The sequence below is a fragment of the Cherax quadricarinatus genome, unplaced genomic scaffold, assembly GCF_038502225.1.
Source record: "Cherax quadricarinatus isolate ZL_2023a unplaced genomic scaffold, ASM3850222v1 Contig784, whole genome shotgun sequence".
NCBI classification, from domain to species: Eukaryota; Metazoa; Arthropoda; class Malacostraca; order Decapoda; family Parastacidae; genus Cherax; species Cherax quadricarinatus.
The window spans coordinates 15,426-36,557 of NW_027195810.1; the positions used below are offsets into that span (position 1 = coordinate 15,426).

At 31.9% G+C, this 21,132-nt stretch overlaps 1 protein-coding gene across 1 annotated transcript; it reads left to right on the forward strand.

Annotated features, from left to right (window-relative positions):
• Nucleotides 1-17,787: 17,787 nt before the first annotated feature.
• Nucleotides 17,788-19,308, forward strand: LOC128703361 (innexin inx2-like). The gene is made up of 5 exons (XM_070080688.1): nt 17,788-18,096; nt 18,200-18,441; nt 18,556-18,753; nt 18,965-19,140; nt 19,241-19,308. Exons 1-5 carry the CDS (start codon nt 17,788-17,790, stop codon nt 19,306-19,308), a joined length of 993 nt encoding a protein of 330 aa, XP_069936789.1.
• The last annotated feature ends 1,824 nt before the right edge of the window (nt 19,309-21,132 follow it).

The following is a 21,132-nucleotide window of genomic DNA, read 5'->3' on the forward strand; positions in this document are numbered from 1 at the left end:
CAGTGAAATTGGCCGACAATGGGGCTCAAAGTGGGCAAAATCGCCGATGCGTAAACATCGCCGAGACCGCTAACTTTGCGAGAGCATAATTCCGTAAGTTTTCTATCAAATTTCAAACTTTTGATGTCTTTATGATCAGGAAAAGATTCTCTATCGTTTCGTAAGAGAAAATAATTTTTTCTTTTTTTTAAATTTGGCCGACCCTGAGAACGAGTTTCGGAGAGGGCCTGTCGACCCTCAAAGGGTTAAGGTTAAATGTAGTGGTCACAGAGAGTCAAGTAGCACAGGGACTTCAGCGATGGTGGTGATGGTGGTGACTACTGAGACTTCATGAAGCCTTTGGATCCTTTATATAGCCTTTGGATCCTTTATATAGCCTTTGGATCCTTTATATATTATTCCATTTGGCAGTAGTCTTAGGAAACCCCCTGTGCAGTATAAGGGATGTAAAATCCTGTTTCTCAACTTAGAAAATTTTTCTAATATTTTACCAACACAGAATTAACTTTGTTATTATTGTTTTTTCTAGTGATCAGTTAAGGTTAATATAGATTTTTTTTTATTACTTTTTTTCATTTTTTTATTTAAATCTGTGTATATAAAATTTATATTTATGTCTGAAAGTCGTTTTAAAATAATTACACATAAAAGAAAAAGAAACAACATTGTCTAGGTGTAGACTGCATTTTGACTTAAATCTATGTTCATAATATAGATACCTTTATTTGAAAATTTTTTTTACACATAAAAGGTCAATTTTTTCTAGATTTTTATGGACATTAAATTTATGTCTCTTTAAACTGGATGCAGAAGATAATTGTTTTTTTTTTTACAAAAAATACAATTAAATATTTTTTTATTAGAATGTTCTCTTTTTTTATGAATATTCAAATATTTACAACACTCAAATACTTCTTTAAATGTTTTTTTTGTAGTCATCAATTAATACTGAAATATTTGTAGTAAAGGGATAAAGATCCTTTTAATTAATTTCACCATAATAATGAATTAACTAATTGTAAACAATTATTTACTACAGTGAAGTGTGACTATGGCTAGCTCTAATAGTAGCAGTAGAAAAAACAACAAAAATGATGATAATCCTTCCTACATCACCATAAGCAGTAGTAGCAGCAACAGCAACAGCAACAGCAATAAGAGGAAAAACACTACAAATTTAGAACTTCCTAACACAAGCAAAGGAAAAAATCAAAATAAGAAATTTTGTATTCCCACCAAAGAAGATTGGTTCTTAAATAATCCTAAAAATTTGTTTAAAGATGAATGGGTGAAAATTAATGATGAAGAGGCATATAAAGCATTTCCATTTAAATGGGAACGAAAAAATGAATTATATACTACTTCTAAAGTTATAGATCCAATGCCAGAATTGGAAGATTTGGAAGAACTTCCAAATTTAAATTTACCACATGTGAAAGATCCTCGAGAAGTTAGAGTAATTCAATTACTTATTAAATTCATTATGGAAAAAAAACAATATGAGATAAATAGACAAGATTTATTAGAAGATATCAAACTTAAACACTTGTTTAGCTTTGGTGAACCCATTTGGAAATTTCCAGATCTTCCTTTAAAATGTCAACTTCCAAATTGGATAGTCAAATTTATCAGTCAGGAATATGAAAAAGTAAACATTAAAGTAGCAGGAATAGCTACAGGTGCTTTATATGTAACAATTGAACATATAAAAGATTGTATAAACCATATCAAAATGCTGTGCATTAAATATTTTGGCACTGAAAAAGCTAAAGAGCTTTATTCTCATGCTGTTTTTGAAAGTCAACATAGGTATTTGATACCTAATTTAGAAATTTCTATGAAGAATTTAAGTTCTTCTTCATATCAAGTGCCTAATTCAAGGAAATCAATAAAAGAAATAATATACAAAGCCTTTGTACAGGCTATAACAGGGAATAAGTCTTTAAATTTGGAGATCTCTCATCATCATAAAAACAGCAGCAAAAATGCACCTGTAGATAAACTAAAAATAAAAAAAACAAAAGTAGCTAGAGTTAGACCATTCCCAGAAACTTTTAACAAAAATAAATAAGTTAAAAAAATATGATTTTTCCCATTTCCCATTTATATAATTCTTGGATATTATTAAAATACAATAATAATTCATTCAATTTTATTTATTCATCAATATACAAACATTTAATTTTATTCATCAATATACAAACATTCAATTTTATTCATCAATATATAAACATATACAATAATAATTAATTATCAAATTAAAAAAAAAATCAAATTGTTACATACTTCTTGACTTATTGATCAAAACATACATTATACAAATATACATGTCGTGCCGAATAGGCAGAACTTGCGATCTTGGCTTAAATAGCAACGCTCATCTTGTCATATAGGACAAGCAAAAATTTGTGTATGCAATAATTTCGCCAAAATCATTCTGAACCTAACAAAAAAAATATATTTGATTGTGTTTGTTTAGTACTAAATTATTGTAGACGTATTTAAAATATATTTAGTTGGGTAAGGCTAAAATAAATTGATCTTGTTAAAATAAGGTTAGGTAAGTTTTCTAAGATTCTTTTGGTGCAAAATTAAAATTTTTTATATTAATATTAATGAAAAAAATATATCTTTAAACGTATAATAGAAAATTTCAGGAAGGACTTAATTTTAAATGAGTTCTTGCTAATTGACCAGTTTTACATATTTGGCACGACATACACAATAATAATTAATTATCAAATTAAAATCAAATTATGTTACATACTACTTTTTCAATTTTTTTTATTTAAGGCTTCTGAGAACACTCATTTTTCTCTCTTAACTTATTGAACAAAACATATACTTTTTCAAATTTCCAAAATATTGGCTTCTGAGAACAATTGACTTTTCTTCCTGTTTTTGTTGTTGCTGCTGTTTCATATCATCATGTTCACTTATCATCTTCATTAGATTTTTTATGAATTTTTTGTCATTTTGGGAATAACGCAAAAAAAACGATCATCTTTTACTGTATCAATGAGTTCTTTATTTGATAGGGATAATTGTCCTCCCTTTCTCATTTCCCATTCCACTCCTACCATATCTAAAAAACTCTCATAAAGAAATACCTTTGCCATATTATTAGAATCAAAATTAATTTTAAATATATCAATTCCATATTTGAATTCATCATTATCATAACCACCACTACTACTACCACCACCACCACTTAGCCAAGAGTTTAAGCATGATTCTTTGTACTCTGGAGAATTAATATTAGACCACATTTCTGGATGGTGTGGTTCTCTGTAAAGGTGAAGTTTAAGAGCTGGAATACAAATGGGAATATGAAGAATTTTATGCACCCAAGTAAGAGTATATCCAATTGTTTGAGAAAAAGTAAATTTTGATAGATCATGGCGTTCTATTATTTCTTCAGGCAATTCAGGCATAAATTTAGCAGCCAATCTATGATAACTATTCATAACCCAATAACGATGATCTTTCATCATAGAAAAATATTTGCGAATATTAAAATCTGTCCAAAAATTTTTTATTAAATTGTTGTCTGGCACTAAAATGTTATTAACTAATATATGATCATTGTCATCATCATCATCATCACCATCATCACCATTTACAGTAGGAACAAACACCCACTGTAAATGTTTCTCTTCAATGAAATGTTCTTTAATAGCTTGCCTCAACATGAGATTTTCTACATATTTCCTTAATTTACCATTCCAATACTTCATTGTTACTACTGCTATCATAATGAAATATGCTCTATTACTTGCTGTTTTTTGTTTCTGTTTTAAGATTTCCTTCTCAATATTCTCATTAAATTCTAGTTCTAGTTCTGGTAATTGGAGTAAGCTTTTTCTTACATTTTCTAACATTTGATCAAATTCTTGACGTTCTTGAGATCTCATCTGGTTAAGAATATCAAAATGATCTTTTTTGTTTATTACTAGAGAGAGAACTCTTTTTTCATTTTTTGTCAGACTTTCTTTTTGTTGTTTCAGATCAAACTCTCTTACTTTTTTTTATAAAATCTTTAATGATTTTTTTTTGAGATGAAGTATATCCACATAGTGTTCTATCTTCAATTACTGTAATAAGTTCAGTAATGGTGATATCTAATTTTGGATTTGTTTGCCATCTAACAGCCACCATTTCTACAATACTTTCAAATAAAAAAACTTCAATCAAATTTTCTGAAGTAAAATCATGATCATTTAAATTTATACCATAAGGATAATTATCACTAGTGGCTGTATCACATTTCAACCAAAGATCCAATTTCTTACGTTTTTCTTCTGGTGTAAATTTCTTTGTCAGCCATGTCTGATAATGATGAGGTTCATTAAACAAATGAAATTCATTAGCCTTATTAACAATAGTATGATCAATGTTATGCACAAATTTCAGTGTGTAACCAACAGCCTGACTGAATGCAAATTTAGTTAAATCATGTCTTTCAATGATTTCAGGAGTGAGAAAAGGCATAAAAAATTTCAGTTTCTCATATGTCATTTTAACCCATAAGCGATGTTTTTCTACTGAATCAAAATATGATTTCATATCAAATATATTCCAAATAAGATCAATTATAATATCATCCTTATCTTCAATCACCCAATTATTATCATTGTCATTGTTATCATCTAGGATTGTTACAAAATTGATATCTTGAATATCCAAATACTTTTCATTAATGGCTTTCTTCAATATCAATTTTTCAGCATACTTTCTCATTTTCTGTGACCAATATTTAGTAATCAATTTAGCAATACAAATCAAAATAGTATTTTCTTCTACTTTTTTGAACCATTTATCAAAATAAGAATCTTTTAGTCTATTTATTTCTTTTTCTCTAACTGATTCTAATATAGGAAATATGTCTTTATTATATGGCAAAACTTTGCAAATCATTTCTGTTATATTATCAGTTTCCATTTTTATCCATTTGGAGGAACTCTTCTTCAATAGTTTCTGAAAAAGAAATACATATATAGTTAATAACTCTTTCCCAGTAAATAAGATTAAATATTCAGTAATTATTAAGTGGTATATTTCAGTATATATATATATAGTACATACCAAGCTGTCCAACTTTAAAAACACTTTCTTTCTCTAAGAAATTCAGGAGTATACTGATTTCTCATCATAAATTAGAGAGGTATTTAAATAGTCTCACTTTCTCTCTTCATCTTATACTACTAAAAATGAAAAACATAATACTATTTTTTTTTGTTGTTTCATAAATTATTATTGTGTTTTAATAAGTAAATTTACAAGATAAGCTATAAAAAATTTTATAAAACATTGAATTTTTCCATTTTCTGTTGACTTATTTATGGAGTTAGATAAAGATGAAAATTGTATATCTTTATTAGTAACAGAAATAGTAGTAGCAGCAGTAGTAGCAGCAACAGAAGTAGTAGTAGTAGCAGCAGCAACAGTAGAAAAAGTATTATTATTATTATTATTGTTATTATTATTATTACAGTTTGGAAATACTTCTGCTCCTTTAATACCTAATAGGAACCATTGTCCAGTACAATCAAAACCTTTATGTTCAACAGTTAAAGATATTAGTGTGTATGGATGATAATTATCATCATAATCTAAAGTTACACTTAGAGTATGGTAATGATTATTACTTCTTTTGTAATCCACTTTTAATATAGAAGTGGGATACTCTATCGAATTTAAAGTGTGTATTCCTTTTAAGTATTCAGGGAAACATTTTGAAAAAACCACTTTAACTTCGATTTTGGCATTTTCTATTCTTTGTGTATGGGCTAGAATTATTGTATCTGAAGTTTGGAGACTTAGATACGTCCAATTTTTGTTATCAGAACATGTTTTAATTCCTAAACATTGATTGTTTTTAATATAATTGTATTTTTTAACATCTAAAAAACGAATTTTTGGTCCTCCTATTGTAATATTAATTATTTTAATACTCCATTCAATTAAAGACTCTTGTTGTTGTTTTTTATCTAAACTTTGATTAGTTATGTTAAAATGGTAATTAATAGTATAATTTTTATTATAGTTAAGATCGATACTCAAACTACTATCATTGTCAGCAACATTTATAAAGATTGAATATATATTATCCCACAACCCTCTACCAGGATTGAATACAGGATAGAAAATTCGATGTTGCCACTCATTACTATCATTACAATTTGAAATTTTATAGCGAATTGTAGTATCAGTTTTATTACCATTTATTTCAATACACACTATTGAAGTGTTTTCTTTAGTCACCACCTCCCAATAGCTTTCCCAAGGTTTTTGATTATGATCTTCAACTTGTATAATTATAGGAAGTGGAAATAAAATATTGTTATTCTTTTTCAAAAGATCTCTTGGATACAAAAAGATACACTTTTTTTCATTATCCGATGTAGGCGATACAGGCAATAATATCATCAACATAGTCACAACTGTAAAATTAACATACTTATTCAAAGTATTGTGGTACATTCTTCCATTTTTTTTATATATATATATTTCTTGTTTGTGTAAAATAATTTAAATTATGATATAAAAGTTTATATATATAGTAAATTGAAAATTTTTATTATTTCTCTTATTACAGAAACGAAAATTAATCAATCAGACGGTACTTAAGAACTTCATTTCGTCTGTCAAGTGTTTAGAAACAAATATAATGACATCATCTTTTCAAAACACTTTGGATACAATATGGTATAACTACACAAATTCATTAATAATGGATATGATAATATCAAACTACACAAACTCATTAATACAAGAAAATTTATTAGGAGGGTTAACTGCCAATCAAGAGAGTGAGCCACAGTATTTAGAGAAAACAAATTCACTTCAAACTACACTACCCCTCCAAAATAAGATGATAGTAAATTATAATTCAAAACAGCCCCAACTTTCAAATCTATCAAAACCTCACATTAAACCAAAGAGTAAACGAGTACAATGTAAAATATGCAATAAAACATTGTGCAGTAATTCTTATTTACGACAACATTTAAAAATTCACACTGGTGAAAAATTCATTTGTAATGATTGTGATAAGTGTTTTACTCGTCAATATGCTTTGGGAAAACATATAAATGTAGTAAATTTGGGTTTAAAACCACTTACACTTGTAGAAAAACTTTGTAAATGGTGTCAGAAACCATTTACTTCAAATTATTTGAGAAAGCATGAACGTATACACACAGTAGATGCAGATGGAAAACTTTATGTATATAATTATTGTAATATTCCTTATAAAAATATTATCACATTATCAAAACGTATAAGAGAGTGCCATTAAACAAAATTTGCAACTTAATATTTTTTATCACATTATCAAAAAATAATGAAAGATTTGTAATGCCTTAAAAAAATATACAATGAAAAATATTCAATCATGTGTGGAGAAATTTTCTCCAGGAGGGGGGTATCAGCCCCCTTCAGCCCCCTTCAGCCCTTTCAGCCCTGAGGGGCCACTCAGAAGGGGCGAGCGTCTTGTTTACTGCTAGAGTGAGTAATTGATCACAGATGCTATGCCACGTAGTCAAATGACCTCTGCTCCTTGCAGCGGTGTTACAACGTGTATTTTTATAAGAGACAGTACATCTCTTACTTAGCAGGACAATTAAGGAAAATCCTGCTCCCACTTTATTACCATAGTAAAGATAGTGTACATTGTTGTCTACGCTTAAGACAGCAAGAAACAAACATTTGCTTTGCTTCATCGAGGAGGTGACAGGGATGCAAGGTACTAGGTCAGCGTTTTTTTTTTTGTGCTGGGGGCAGTGACGGCATGGAGCGCTGGGGCGTCTGGCAGATTAACTTTGACTCTACTACGAGTGACACTGACGCCAGGATAACCAACAAAGAACACTGATCTGTGCGTTAGTGTGGACAAAGTGTCTCACAAAACACGATAAACATAAGAGAGGTGTGATCAGCTTCTCTTGTGATACATTGTGAACAATAAAGACAAATCTTGTGGAACATAGTGTACCAGTGTGCGTTTCCTAGACAATGGAAGACGTGGACATCCAAGGACACTTCAGCTTCTATCAAGTCACCGATATCTGTTGAAGGTGTTGAGAACACCATAGCTCACGTTACAAAGAGCAAGGTATGTTACGAATTTCTTGTAGATCAGGGGATTGCACAATTCTTGAGTCACAAGGAGTTTGTAATCAACCTATAATCGGCAGTAAGGTGTGGACTTTTGAGTCCAAACAAGTAAGTATTTCGTCAGCCATCATCGAATGAAATATGCTGACATAACACCCCCTAGGGGTAATTTATACTTACAAATTGTATCTCTTGACAGCCCACTGTTGTGATGGTTTCGACAGCTTCTAGACCTCATCTGCAGGGGCGGCTGTGTAGACGATTTGCTGTCATTTATCAGCTAAGTGTTCATTATATATAGTTATAATAAACACGGCAGGTAAGGCCAAAAATCCTCAACAGAGTTTTGGTCGTGCTCGAACCGGATAAAGACCACACTGTGGTCCAAACATGTTGTACTACAGTGTACAAATAACCTATGAGCCAAGGTCCTTCGAAAAAAGCTGTAAAACTAGTGTTTTACAATATAAATCAGTATAAATGAGTCCCTCCAGACTCAATCACAGAGAATGGGCAGCCAAAAGAAAACGGGCGCTCACCCAGTGGACACCCAAAGAAAACGGGAGCTGGGTGACTCACCCACATGCTGCACCCACTGCTCCAATCTGGCAAAATCGCTGATTAATACAACACCACCAAGTGATGTTGTTTGTCTGAGTGTATATATACACATAGTGTTTATAATGTTTATAGACAGAAATTAAGAGACAAGATTGTGTTAAAGTTGTTTCTTATAAATTTACCTGTTATATTAAAGGAACTTATATATAAAGTGTAAGCTTTCAAATATATATTAACAGTGACATTTATATATGTGTAAGTAATATTCACATGTGATTTACAGTTATACAGTGACATTTATAGTGTATAGTGAATGAAGTGTATAATATCGTTATTTACGATTAATTATCATGGTCAGGCTGACTCAAGCCATAAACACCAGACACATGTATGGTGTACCCTTCATGGTCATTGACCCTGAGGTTAAGCTTAGTGGGTCAGTAGTGTCTGACTCGATTATTGCTGACTTAAGCATAACAAAAACTCAGCTGTTTATAGCAGTACAGTGTTTTTTAAACACTCTAAGTGTGGTGCTAGAATTTTCAGTATACCATTAAAATGGCTTGTTTGAAAACTCAGTTTCAGTCTTTACAGACTAAGATTACACAATTAGAAAATCTAATTTCAGTCTGTCTAGGATTAACTCAAGATACAAACATAGATTTTGATGATCTTGAGGTCAAGTTTGAATTATTTACACAACGTCTGGAAATAATTAATTCAGACTATACACATTATGAAAATAAATTTCTTGAATCAGATCCATCTGAGGATGAAATTAAAAATGTTTTGGATACTTTTAGTGATCAACAATTAAGGTGGACAGGAGTACAGGCTATCTGCCGTAAAACTCTGTCACAGAGACCTACTGAAACTAGTGGTCAAACACCTGTTACACCTGTAACAACAAGTGTCCCATTACCAAGCTTACCTACATTGTCATTACCTATTTTCCAAGGTCATAATTATGAAGAATTCATTAGTGGTTTTCAATCCATAGTAAATTCACGAACTGACATAGATGAGATTGCTAAGTTCAATTATCTTAAATGTCTTGTGAAGGGAGAACCCTATGAACTGATTAAGTCATTTCCGGTGGTCAAAGGCAATTATCAAATAGCCTTACGTGTCTTAGCAGACAATTACTTTGATGATGACAAGGCTAGAGTTAGACATGCAGTCTTAATATCAAGCTTGAAGCCACCCGAACATTGTTTTTCAGACTTACAGGCATTTAGAATTACATTAGACAATAGTCTCAGATCTCTAGATGCTAAATATGACCTAAGACAATGTGATTGGTTTATCAGTGGTATTGTACAGGATAAGCTGTCACCACAAACTATTGAACGATTAAATATTATGTTCAATAAACGCTATTTCACTTGTGAGGAAATTAGCAATGGTTTACAAACAATAGTTTCATGCATGCAAGCAACGAGACAAGATGAAAAATCCACAAATCCAGTGGATAACAAACATTCAACTCAGTATAAAAAGAGTATACCTACTCCCATTAAACCACATAATGGGAAATCCCATATAGGCATTTATCAAGCTGTGAATACAATAGACAGTAAACAGACTGTCATACATAAACGTACTCCAAAATGTGTACTTTGTGATGGAACACATTGGGCACAGTATTGTATTCAATACACATCAATGGAGGCACGTAAACAACGTATTCATCAGCTGAAAAGGTGCATCAAGTGTTTAGGTGAACACAAGGGAGGAAAATGCTCACTGAAGAAGTGTTTTAAATGCAAGGGTATGCATCATACAGCATTATGCCCAAATACTTTTGTGGAGAAATTTTCTCCAGGAGGGGGGTATCAGCCCCCTTCAGCCCCCTTCAGCCCTTTCAGCCCTGAGGGGCCACTCAGAAGGGGCGAGCGTCTTGTTTACTGCTAGAGTGAGTAATTGATCACAGATGCTATGCCACGTAGTCAAATGACCTCTGCTCCTTGCAGCGGTGTTACAACATGTATTTTTATAAGAGACAGTACATCTCTTACTTAGCAGGACAATTAAGGAAAATCCTGCTCCCACTTTATTACCATAGTAAAGATAGTGTACATTGTTGTCTACGCTTAAGACAGCAAGAAACAAACATTTGCTTTGCTTCATCGAGGAGGTGACAGGGATGCAAGGTACTAGGTCAGCGTTTTTTTTTTTTGTGCTGGGGGCAGTGACGGCATGGAGCGCTGGGGCGTCTGGCAGATTAACTTTGACTCTACTACGAGTGACACTGACGCCAGGATAACCAACAAAGAACACTGATCTGTGCATTAGTGTGGACAAAGTGTCTCACGAAACACGATAAACATAAGAGAGGTGTGATCAGCTTCTCTTGTGATACATTGTGAACAATAAAGACAAATCTTGTGGAACATAGTGTACCAGTGTGCGTTTCCTAGACAATGGAAGACGTGGACATCCAAGGACACTTCAGCTTCTATCAAGTCACCGATATCTGTCGAAGGTGTTGAGAACACCATTGCTCACGTTACAAAGAGCAAGGTATGTTACGAATTTCTTGTAGATCGGGGGATTGCACAATTCTTGAGTCACAAGGAGTTTGTAATCAACCTATAATCGGCAGTAAGGTGTGGACTTTTGAGTCCAAACAAGTAAGTATTTCGTCAGCCATCATCGAATGAAATATGCTGACATAACACCCCCTAGGGGTAATTTATACTTACAAATTGTATCTCTTGACAGCCCACTGTTGTGATGGTTTCGACAGCTTCTAGACCTCGTCTGCAGGGGCGGCTGTGTAGACGATTTGCTGTCATTTATCAGCTAAGTGTTCATTATATATAGTTATAATAAACACGGCAGGTAAGGCCAAAAATCCTCACTGAAGAAGTGTTTTAAATGCAAGGGTATGCATCATACAGCATTATGCCCAAATACTTTTGCTGAACAGCATCAGACTTCCACAGAATCAGGAAGTCAACAAGCAACAGCATTAAATGTGAGAGATAAGTTTAAAGCAACTGCTCTCCCGATAGCTCGAGTTGAGTTATCTAATAAATTACACAAAACCAATGTGCTAACACTATTTGATCAAGGCTCACAAAGGTCCTTCATCAGAAGATCAGTGTTGCAGAAACTGAATAAACAACCCTATGCCAAAATACAGTTAGATATAGCTGGTTTTTTCCATAATTCTGGTAAACAGACATATGACCTAGCCAAAATCACTGTTGGTCTAGGAAACAGGAAAAAGACAGTAGAAGCTGTGGTAGTAGATGATTTACCTAAGTCTGTGCAGATCCAGGGATTAAAAGAAACAGTTGCAGCACTGAAAGCAGCTAAGGTCAAGTTAGCCTGTCCTGACATACAGACGGACACAATTAGTCCAATTGATTTAATCATTGGAAGTGATTATTATCACTGTTTTGTGCAAAATATAGTAAGTAAACATGATGTTCACTTGCTGAAAACAGCAGGAGGCCACATGATATGTGGTCCCATTCCCTCTCAAAGTGGGAAAGAAGCTGATATTGATTCAGTGGAAAATGTACTAGTTACGAGAATAACCGCTGATCATGTACCACAGCAAAAATTATCATTACTGGAAGAAATGAATGAACCAGTTGATAAGTTGTGGGATTTAGATGCGATAGGTATTGATGTAAATAAACCAAGCCCACAAGAGTCTCAGACTTATAACCAATATTTGGACACTGTCAAATATAAAGATGGACAGTATTGGGTTAGGTTACCATGGAAATTAAATCCACCACATCTGCCTAGCAATTATCGCATGGCTTTCAGACAGATGAAAGCACAAATACATGAGCTCAGGAAGAATCCAGAGTTACTGACTGTCTATGATAATATCATACAAGAACAGTTGGACAATAAATTCATTGAGGAAATAGTCGAAGATAAGTTGAAGACAAACGCTCATTATCTCCCGCACCATGGAGTCAGAAAAGATTCTGAAACCACTCCACTATGTGTTGTATATAATTGCAGCGCACATGCAAATAAAGATGTAGCAAGTCTTAATGACTGTCTGATGACCGGACCCTCACTAACTGAGAAGCTTTGAGACGTGCTTATGAAATTTCGCACAAACCCATATGCCTACACGGCTGATATTTCCAAAGCTTTCTTAAGAGTAGGACTACAAGAAATAGATAGAGATTATACTCGATTCTTGTGGCCTGAAAATCCACATGATCCTCAAAGTCCTGTGAAAACTTATCGTTTCAAATCAGTATTATTTGGTGCAACATCCTCTCCATTCTTACTAGAAGCTACTCTAAATACACATTTGAAGAAATCTGAAAGTCCCTTCAAAGAAATCTTAAAGAAAAGTTTATATGTGGACAATCTTCAAGGTACTGTGAATAAAGAGCAGGATTTGAAATCCTTATACAGAGAAGCTAACAAGGAGATGAAAGAAGCAAATATGCCTCTAAGGATGTGGAATACAAATTCAAAGCAATTAAGGGAACTTATCAAAGAAGATTTCCCTGAAACTGAAATTCCTGATTGCAACAATATGCTGGGACTTAATTGGAACACACAGGAAGATACTTTGAGTCTCAAAAAGATAAACAATAAATCATGCAGTCCACTCACTAAACGTAGTTTACTGTCAGAGGTATCACAATGTTTTGATCCTCTAGGACTCGTCTCACCAATTACCATAAAAGGTAAAATGCTTATGCAAGATGCATGGAAACTCAAAATTGGATGGGATGAGAACTTGCCTCTAGAAATGAGTCAAGCATGGGATGAAATATCCAAGGAGTTTAAACAACTTCATCAAATTAAACTTCCCAGACAAATAGGTCAAGAGGGAAACAAGTACACATTACATGTGTTCTGTGATGCGTCAACCAGAGGTTATGGCGCTGTAGCTTACATGAGTAATGCTGAAGGAAGTACACTAATTACTTCAAAGGCCAGGGTAGCACCCTTGAAGGTCAGAACAGTACCACAATTGGAACTGACAGCACTCTATGTAGGTACAAAATTAGCTGTCTATCTCAACAAAGTACTTGATCATCTCACTATTGAGAAAACCGTGATCTGGAGTGATAATGAAGCAGTTCTCCAGTGGTTAAGAAATAATAAGAGTAAGTTGGTCTATGTACAGAACAGAGTAGCAGAAATAAAAGAGATGCAGAGAGATTATCTCTTTCTTCACGTCTCTACCCAAGAGAATCCAGCTGACATGTTGTCACGTGGTGTCTCACTCAAGAAATTTGTGAATAATAAATTATGGCTCCAAGGACCGAACTGGCTCTCTAATGGAAATAACTGGCCTCAGCAAAAAGTTCACATTATGCCAGAAGAAACAGTCTGCTTGAACACAGCAGAAATAAGTTGTGTAAATACTGCAGCAGACACAACAGAAATAGTCATTGATGGATCTAAATACTCATCTTTGGGTAAACTTTTAAGAGTTACAGCTCTTGTCTTTAAATTCATTAAAGGAATTAAACCTGATTATGAATGTCTTGAACCCATTAAATACTGGGTGAAACTAATACAGAAAGATGTGTTCTCTACAGAATATAAATTTCTGGAAACACAAGATAAATCCCTAAAGAAACCTGTTATGATTAATTCTTTAGGACTTTATCTCGACTCAGAAAAGATTATAAGATGTCGAGGAAGAATTTATAATTCTTCACTACCTAAAGAAGCCATACATCCAATATTGATCCCCAAGAATCATTGGCTGACAAAACTGATTGTGCAAAACGCCCACAGTAACGTGTTACATGGTGGGGTAGCTGACACACTTTGTCATATACGACAATCCTACTGGATACCTCAAGGTCGACAGAGTGTGAAAAAACAAATAAAGGACTGTATTACTTGTCGTCACTACGATATGCGAGTATGTCAGTATCCAGGTCCACCTCCATATCCCTCTGAAAGAGTTTGTCATATCACTCCATTTGAGGTGACAGGTGTAGATTATACTGGACCAATAATTTTAACCAAAACAGTTGACAAAGTTCCCATCAAGGTGTACATCTGTTTGTTCACTTGTGCTACAACTAGAGCAGTACATCTAGAAGTAGCCACTGACATGTCTGCTGAAACTTTTATCAAATTATTCAGAAGGTTTGCAGCCAGAAGGGCATGTCCCAGACTGATGATTTCAGATAATGCAACGAACTTTGTTGCTGGTGCTGCTTATATAAGCAAGATCTTTGATCAGCCAGAAGTACAACAGATGCTGAATCAATGCAGATGTCGTTGGAGATACATTCCTCCTAAATCTCCATGGCACGGCGGATTTTATGAAAGAATGATCGGCATTGTAAAGCGTTGTTTAAGGAAGACTCTTCAACGTCAGAGAATAGATTTAGAAGAATTCTGTACAGTTGTGACTGAAATAGAAAATAGAGTCAACAACAGACCTCTAACTTATGTTACCGATGATCTGGACAATTTAGAAGTGTTAAGTCCATCTCATTTACTCCATGGCAGAAGGCTCGAACCTGTTCCTCCCATGAATGATAAAGAAATCATAGAGGATCCTACTTATTTCGAACCTGAGCAACTCAGACGTAAATTCAAACACCTTAATAAAGTGATTGAACGTTGGGAGAAAATTTGGCGAGAAGACTATCTCACCTCATTGAGAGAACACTTCTATGGAGCTGGTATTCCTGAAAATCATAAGTCCTTAAGACCTGGTGACATAGTGATTATCGACAATGATGGTCCGAGGTCCCAATGGCCACTTGGAAAAATTGTGACCATATATCCTGATGCAAATGGAATCATCAGGACAGTTGATGTTTTGAGCAAAGGTGTAGTGAATAAGCGGACAATAAATAAACTAGTGCCATTAGAATTACACAGTGTTGAAAACAAAATTAGTGATTCTCCAGAAACCATACAGACTAAAGCTGTTCAGAAAAGACAAGCAGCAGTGGTGGCGAGTGAGAAAATCAAATTAATGTTAAGTAATGAATAGTTCACCTGCAGCGAACCTCCGCCGCCCCCAGTGTGGAGAAATTTTCTCCAGGAGGGGGGTATCAGCCCCCTTCAGCCCCGTTCAGCCCTTTCAGCCCTGAGGGGCCACTCAGAAGGGGCGAGCATCTTGTTTACTGCTAGAGTGAGTAATTGATCACAGATGCTATGCCACATAGTCAAATGACCTCTGCTCCTTGCAGCGGTGTTACAACATGTATTTTTATAAGAGACAGTACATCTCTTACTTAGCAGGACAATTAAGGAAAATCCTGCTCCCACTTTATTACCATAGTAAAGATAGTGTACATTGTTGTCTACACTTAAGACAGCAAGAAACAAACATTTGCTTTGCTTCATCGAGGAGGTGACAGGGATGCAAGGTACTAGGTCAGCGTTTTTTTTTTGTGCTGGGGGCAGTGACGGCATGGAGCGCTGGGGCGTCTGGCAGATTAACTTTGACTCTACTACGAGTGACACTGACGCCAGGATAACCAACAAAGAACACTGATCTGTGCATTAGTGTGGACAAAGTGTCTCACAAAACACGATAAACATAAGAGAGGTGTGATCAGCTTCTCTTGTGATACATTGTGAACAATAAAGACAAATCTTGTGGAACATAGTGTACCAGTGTGCGTTTCCTAGACAATGGAAGACGTGGACATCCAAGGACACTTCAGCTTCTATCAAGTCACCGATATCTGTCGAAGGTGTTGAGAACACCATAGCTCACGTTACAAAGAGCAAGGTATGTTACGAATTTCTTGTAGATCGAGGGATTGCACAATTCTTGAGTCACAAGGAGTTTGTAATCAACCTATAATCGGCAGTAAGGTGTGGACTTTTGAGTCCAAACAAGTAAGTATTTCGTCAGCCATCATCGAATGAAATATGCTGACATAACACCCCCTAGGGGTAATTTATACTTACAAATTGTATCTCTTGACAGCCCACTGTTGTGATGGTTTCGACAGCTTCTAGACCTCGTCTGCAGGGGTGGCTGTGTAGACGATTTGCTGTCATTTATCAGCTAAGTGTTCATTATATATAGTTATAATAAACACGGCAGGTAAGGCCAAAAATCCTCAACACATGTATAATGGAAAAAAATTTAATATTTATAGTTATTGTTGATATTATATAATAAAGCATATCTTTTTTATTTTGATTTTCTTTTCCTTGTTCTATTTTTTCTTCTAGACTTATTAGAAATTGAATTGTTTTTGTTATCTAATTTAATTTTCTTTTTTTCACTATTTTTTTTACTTCATCATACATTTTATTTATTTTAATTGCCATTTTTTTATCAAGTCTTGCCCTGTCATTATAATCTTTACTAAAATAGTAATTAAACCATTGTTTAGTACAAATTAAAAACAATTTAATTGATAAGATAAAATTACTGATAACTTTTTTATTTGTATTGAGAGACTTTTTAGTGTCTTCCATTTGGTTCTCCATATTTATAATAGAATTAAAAACATATAAATGATTTATATATAAATGGTTAGTAAAAAAAATAAAAAAAAATATTCAAATTACAGAACAAATTTTATTAAAATAATTGAGTATTTCAAAAATATTTCAATCATATATAATGAAAAAATGTTAATATTTATCCATATTACATAATGAAGCATGTGTATCTTTTATTTCTATCTTCTTTTTCTTGTTCTTGTTTATTTTCTGTAAAACATTCTAGATTATTATTAAAAACTGAATTATTTTTTAATTCATTACACATTTTATCTAATTTAATTTTCTTCTTTATTTCTCTAATTTTTTTTTATTTCATCATCACACATTTTTTCTAATTTAATTCTAAGTCTAGATCTGTCATTATAATCTTTACTAAATTAATATTTAATCCAGTATTTAGAACAAATTAAAAATAATTTTATTGATAAGATAAAATTATTAATAACTTTTTTTTCTGTATTTACTACAATATTGAGAGACTTTTTAGTATTTTTCAATTGGTTCTCCATGTTTCTAATAGAGTTTAAAAATATTAATGATTTATATATAAATGCTAAAAAATATTAATGATTTATTTATATATAAATGAGTAATAAAAAAATAAATCATAAAAAAAATATTCAAATATATATATATTTCAATAATTAGTCTTTAAAAGATTTAATTATGAATGCAGTCTTTAATAATGTCGATAAAAAATATTTCAAAAATATTCACACAAAGGCTTTTCATATTAATAATATAATATTTTCTCTTCATTATAAAATAACAATAATATTTTTACTTATATTTTGTATACTAATAACACAGAAACAATATTCTGGTGATCCAATTGACTCTGTAGTAAATGATATCGATTCTAAAGTCATGAACCTGTATTGTTGTATTCTTTCTACCTATACTAATTCAAAGGATGGCAAAATCAAATTTTATCATAAATATTACCAATGGGTTGCCTTATTTCTCTATTTTCAGGTTAGTTAATTTTTTTTATTATAGATATAATTAATAGAATAATAAAAATATTAATTTTTTTTAAGTAAAACATAATTTAATTATTTTTTTCTAATTTACACAGATTATGATGTTTTACTTTCCTCATTACTTATGGAAAATATTAGAAGGAGGAAAGATTAAGATGTTAGTCTCTCATCTCAATAATTCTATTGTGGATGATACAATTAAACAGAATAGAATTAAATACTTAATAAACTATTTTACACTCAACTTACATTCTCAAAATATTTATGTTTACAAATTTTTTGGCTGCGAAATTCTTAATTTCGTAAATGTTATAGGACAAATATACTTGACTAATAGGTACGTTACATTAATATTATTTTTTTAAATTAATAATATATGATGACATATTACAAACTATATTTAAACAATAATAATACAATATAATACAATAATATTGAATTTTTTTTTTAGATTTTTAGGATACAAATTTTTAACTTATGGTACTCAAGTAATAGCTTCCAGTAAACATATGAATGAATTATTCCCAAAAGTAGCAACGTGTACTTTATACAAACATGGTTCATCTGGATCTACAGAAAAAATTGATAGTCTTTGTGTTCTTTCTCTGAATATAGTTAATGTAAAAATATTTCTTTTTTCATATTTTTGGTAAGTTAATAATTATTAGTTATATTATATAATAATAATGTCGTGCCGAATAGGCCAATGAAAAAAATATATCTTTAAACGTATAAGAGAAAATTCCAGAAATAACTTAATTTTAAATGAGTTCTTGCTAATTGACCAGTTTTACATATTCAGCATGACAATAATAATAATAATTGATATTTCCTACAGTTAAACTTTTTTATTATTTTAGGTTTATCATATTGGCAGTGTGTTCAGTATTGGGTATAATATACCGACTAGCAACTTTTGTACCCATTATTAGAAATACCATTCTAGTTATGAAAGTTCATCGTCGCCATCGTCTTTCAATTAAAAAAAATTCCAAAAAATGTAAAATAGGTGACTGGTTCTTTTTATATCAATTAGGTTAGTTTATTAAAGATTAACTAAATATTTAAATACTGAAAAATATTTCATAAAAAAATATAAAAAAATTTAAACGTTAATTGATTTTATATCTTTTCAGCCAAAAATATGGATTCACTGATCTACGAAGAATTTATTCAAAAATTAGATTTAAGTCTTCAAAGATAATAATCTTATGACCAATACAAGCACAAGATATAACATTCTCTTTATTTCCAAGTGATGGAACGAAATAAACAAAGTATAATAAAATGAAATAATTCTTTCATTTATTTTATTTTTAATATCCAAAATTTCATTCATATATTTCACAATATTTTATTTAATGTTCAAACTTCAAACATTTTTTTTAACACATAATAGTATAAACAAAATTATTGCTAAAAAAATCATGAGAAAAAGAGTATGATATAAAGAGATGATGAATTTGAATCTTTCATTTTAGATTTATTATTCTTTTTTACAATTTTTATGAAGTGCAACATTAATAAGTATCATATGATAATTATCATTTTGTGAAGTAGTAATCTTATCATTAATGTAAAAAGACTCAAAATATAAAACATTTATACATGAATTTTAAATATTCAGAACAAAATATTAAACAATTACATATTTTAAATATTCAAGAGACTTTAAAATATTTATAGTTATATTTATAGTAATATAAATGTTAAGATCAGCTTCAAAAATTGAAATACAGCAAATGAACTAGTCTTTTGCTAAAAGAAAGAAGTAGTTCTTTATTTGCAAATATTTTTCAAAATGTTTCCATGTGTTTTTTAAGATCATCATTTTCTTTTTGAGCATTTCAAAATCTTTTAATAGTTCAAACACATCTATATGATTTACACCACCAGTTTTAATGGGAATTTTAATAGGCATTAAAATTACTGGTTGGGTACATGGACTAATGGGATGTAATGATGAAGAAGACATTTGTTCCTTCTCAAGCTTTTGTTTTTGAGATGATGGTGGTGGTTTATCATCTACAGAATTGTTTCTAGGTTCTGCTGACTTCCTATTCTGTGTTAAAATTGGATTTTTTAATAGTTCAGACACATCTACAGCACCATTTTTAATGGAAATTTTAATAGGCATTAAAATTACTGGTTGGGTACATGGACGCTTCTGTGATGGTAATAATGAAGACATTTGTTCCTCAATCTTTCGTTTTTGAGATGATGGTGGTGGTGGTTTATCATCTTCAGAATTGTTTTTAGGTTTTGTTGACCTTCTATTCTGTGTTAAAGATGGAGGTAATCTTGAAGGTACATTAACTCTTGCAGCTAAATCAGATGTTCGGCCCAAATTTAAAAGAACTGCTGAATTATCATTGTTACCACTACCTGGAACACGTACCAAGGATTGTACTAGGATACCACTATTATGTGAAGCAACCATTTCTAACCTGAAAATAATTAATAATAAAAATATATGTTTGATAAATAAATCCATTAAAGAATCAAGCCTTTTATTAATATATATAACATTAAGTTTATTTATAGAAAATGTCTGACTACTATAACACCTGTTGACACTCCAGTCAAGCCTCCTACTAACACACATTGTTGTTAAGAGCAATACACATTGTTAAGAGCAATACACATTGTTAAGAGAGAGCAATGAGACTTACTTAACACGTGTTGACACTCCCCAGAAAATGTCTGACTACTATAACACCTGTTGACACTCCAGTCAAGCCTCCTACTAACACACATTGTTGTTAAGAGCAATACACATTGTTAAGAGCAATACACATTGTTAAGAGCAATACACATTGTTAAGAGAGAGCAATGAGACTTACTTAACACATGTTGACACTCCCCAGTCAAGTCTCCTACTAACACACATTGCAGTTAAGAGTTCAACTTATATATATATATAAAATGGACAAAACGTTTTGTTTTAAGTTTATTTATAGAAAATGTAACATGGACAAAACATTTTGTTTTAAGTTTATTTATAGAAAATGTGTTTTGTTGTTTGTTA